The sequence below is a fragment of the Lampetra planeri genome, unplaced genomic scaffold, assembly GCF_965212315.1.
Source record: "Lampetra planeri unplaced genomic scaffold, kcLamPlan1.2.h2 scaffold_559, whole genome shotgun sequence".
Classification (NCBI taxonomy): Eukaryota; Metazoa; Chordata; class Hyperoartia; order Petromyzontiformes; family Petromyzontidae; genus Lampetra; species Lampetra planeri.
Window position 1 is genome coordinate 41,083 of NW_027615382.1, and position 2,754 is coordinate 43,836.

Genomic DNA, 2,754 nt, shown 5'->3' on the forward strand with positions numbered 1-2,754 from the left:
ATATATATATGTATGTTGGTGTATATCTTTTACCAATATTTCATCTTTTATTCTTGAAGTATTTACTGTTCTGTTTTTTTAAAATATTTAAAGTATTTTATTTTACTTGTTTTTTTTCTATTTTTCTTCTCTTTCTGTTCTGGTCTGTTCTTATTTGTTCCTTTCCTCTCCGTTCAGTTCTCATCTTTCTTCTCTCTTGTCTTCAGTTTGTGTTGTGTTCCATCAGCAGCAGTACAAAGTGTCATCTGGTAGTAAATGATCCACAGCTCGTTCAGGCAGCAGAGAACCTGCTTCTACTCTCACTGACACAAACACAGCGACAAGACTCAAACTCTCAATTGTTTCACTCGTTCATCTTCAACAACTCAGCTGTGGACTCAGGACAAACACAGATTCCAGCGTACAGAGGCTGAGTGAACGTGGTCTGGACTCTGTGCAGGAGCCTGGTGGTTCCACAGACGCTGTAGAAGGACAGAACACCTGCTCTGTGGTCCAGGAACACTCCAACTCTGGAGGGACGAGAACCTGAGTTGACAGATCGGACGTCGTTGAACCAGAATGTACAACCTGAACTGAGACAATATAAAGACCAAGACTGGTCGTTCAGTCCAAACCAACATTCTTTCCTTCCTCCTGCTCTGCTGATAGTTTTATATGTGACTGCTACAATAACGTCTCCTGTCAGTTCCACCTCCCAGTAACAACGTCCAGTCAGACTCTGGCTGCTCAGGACCTGATAGTTATCAGTGAATCTGTCTGAGTGATCAGGATACATCTGGAGTTGATCCGTTCTGGTAACCCTCCTGTTCCCCTCAGACAGTACCAGACATCTGTTCACTGTGTTTGGATCCAGAGTGAGATCACAGTAGAACTGGAGGAGTTCATCTCTGGTCCTGGGCTCTGACACTGGAGCCTGTGAGATGTTTGTCCACGTGTCCTTCAGAGTGTCCATCAGTTTGTCTCTGGTCTGGGACACGGCGTCCATCAGGTGTGTGAAGTATCTCAGAGGACGGACGTGGAGGCTGGAGGTGGACGTAGATCTGCTGAGTCGTGGCAGTGAGGAGTATCTGCGTAGAAAGTGTGTGTGGTCGTCGGTGTGTGACAGCTGCTGCAGCTCGTCGTCGGTCCTCCTCAGCTCAGCGATCTCCTGCTCCATCTTCTCCTGAAGCTCTTTGACTCGACTCACTTCAGCTTCCTGCTGCGATCGGATCTGCTGAGTCACGTCACGGCGTCTTTTCTCCAGCTCACGGATCAGGTCAGTGAAGATCTTCTCACTGTGTTCCACTGCTTTGTCAGCAGAGACGTTGATGGTGTTCTCCTCCTCCTGAAGATCCTTCATGTTCTTCTCTCCGTTCCTGATTCTCTGCTGGACTTCCTGCTGACTCACCTCCAGCTCTTTCTGCTTGTCCACTCGTTCTGCTGCCGCTGACACTGTGTTGTGACCTTTGTGTTCGTCCAACCAACAGAGGGAGCAGATACACTGTTGATCGGTGCGGCAGAACAAGTTCATCAGCTCACTGTGACGGGAGCAGATGTTCTCCTGGAGCTGGTGGGACGGGTCCACCAGTTTGTGTCTCTTGAAAGCAGCTGAGTCATAATGAGGCTGCAGGTGTTGGTGGCAGAAAGAAGCCAGACAAACCAGACAGGACTTCAGAGCTTTCAGCTTCCTGCCGGAGCAGAAGTCACAGGGAACATCTTCAGCTCCAGCGTAGCAGTGATCAGCAGGAGCCTCCTGGAGTCCAGAGTTCTTCAGCTCCTCCACTAGCTCTGCTAACATGATGTTCTTCCCTAGGTCAGGCCTCAGTCTGAAGGTCGTCTGACACTGAGGACATCTGTAGATGGTCTGATTGTCCCAGTGCTGTTGAAGACACCTCATACAGAAGCTGTGTCCACAGGAGACAGTCACCGGATCCTTCAGAAGAGCCAGACAGATCGGACAGTCCAAGGTTTCTCTGGAAACAACTGCCTGCGCCATTTCACCTGTCAGAGACGACAACGACTGACTGAGTTTCACTTTCTCCTTCTGAAAAATGTCTGACTGGTCTGACTACTTGTGCAAAATGCCAATGAGGAGGTAGGAAAGGTGTACTCTGTGGTCTCCGATTGTCTCTCCACCTCCAAATAAATAGTGCTGACCAATGAAAACTCAGGATTTATTCTTCATTTTCACTGTCCACACTAGTACTACATGTTGACCTGACAAATGACACTGAGTGATACTAGTGAAGCCCACAAAACCTACTGGTACTACTAGTAACAGCCAATACAACCACTTGTAGTACTAGTTCAGGTCATTTGAGTCTGACTAGAACAACTAGTAGGGGCCAAGTGTCTACCAGTTGTACTAGTCAGGCTTTTTTAGCACGAGTACAACTAGTAACAGCTTGTCTACTACTAATACTAGTAAGGCATATTTTACCTTACTTGAGCTACTAGTGAGGGTTAAATCATCTACTAGTAGTTAAAGCCAAAATATCTCCAAGGAGGACAAGTAGGTGTCTAATGCACCTCACTGGTACCACTAGTGATGTCACATGATCTTACTAGTATTACAAGTGGCAGTGTTTTGTCTAACAAAAAACCCCACAGTCGTACTAAAACTCTGTCTCCAGATGGATCCTTTTATCACATCACAGCTGTAGTTGTAGTTGTCGTTGGCACTGAAATTCAATAAGAACAGAGGAGCGGCATTTCCTTGTCTGCCAAGTAAAACAGGTGTGGGCACCTCTGGTTCCGAGGGCCCCGTGTCCTGCA

At 47.1% G+C, this 2,754-nt stretch overlaps 1 protein-coding gene across 1 annotated transcript; it reads right to left on the reverse strand.

The window, feature by feature from the left end:
• Positions 1-343: 343 nt before the first annotated feature.
• LOC144741463 (tripartite motif-containing protein 16-like) lies at positions 344-1,975 on the reverse strand. Its single transcript, XM_078623987.1, has one exon. It carries the CDS (start codon positions 1,973-1,975, stop codon positions 344-346), a length of 1,632 nt encoding a protein of 543 aa, XP_078480113.1.
• Positions 1,976-2,754: the final 779 nt, after the last annotated feature.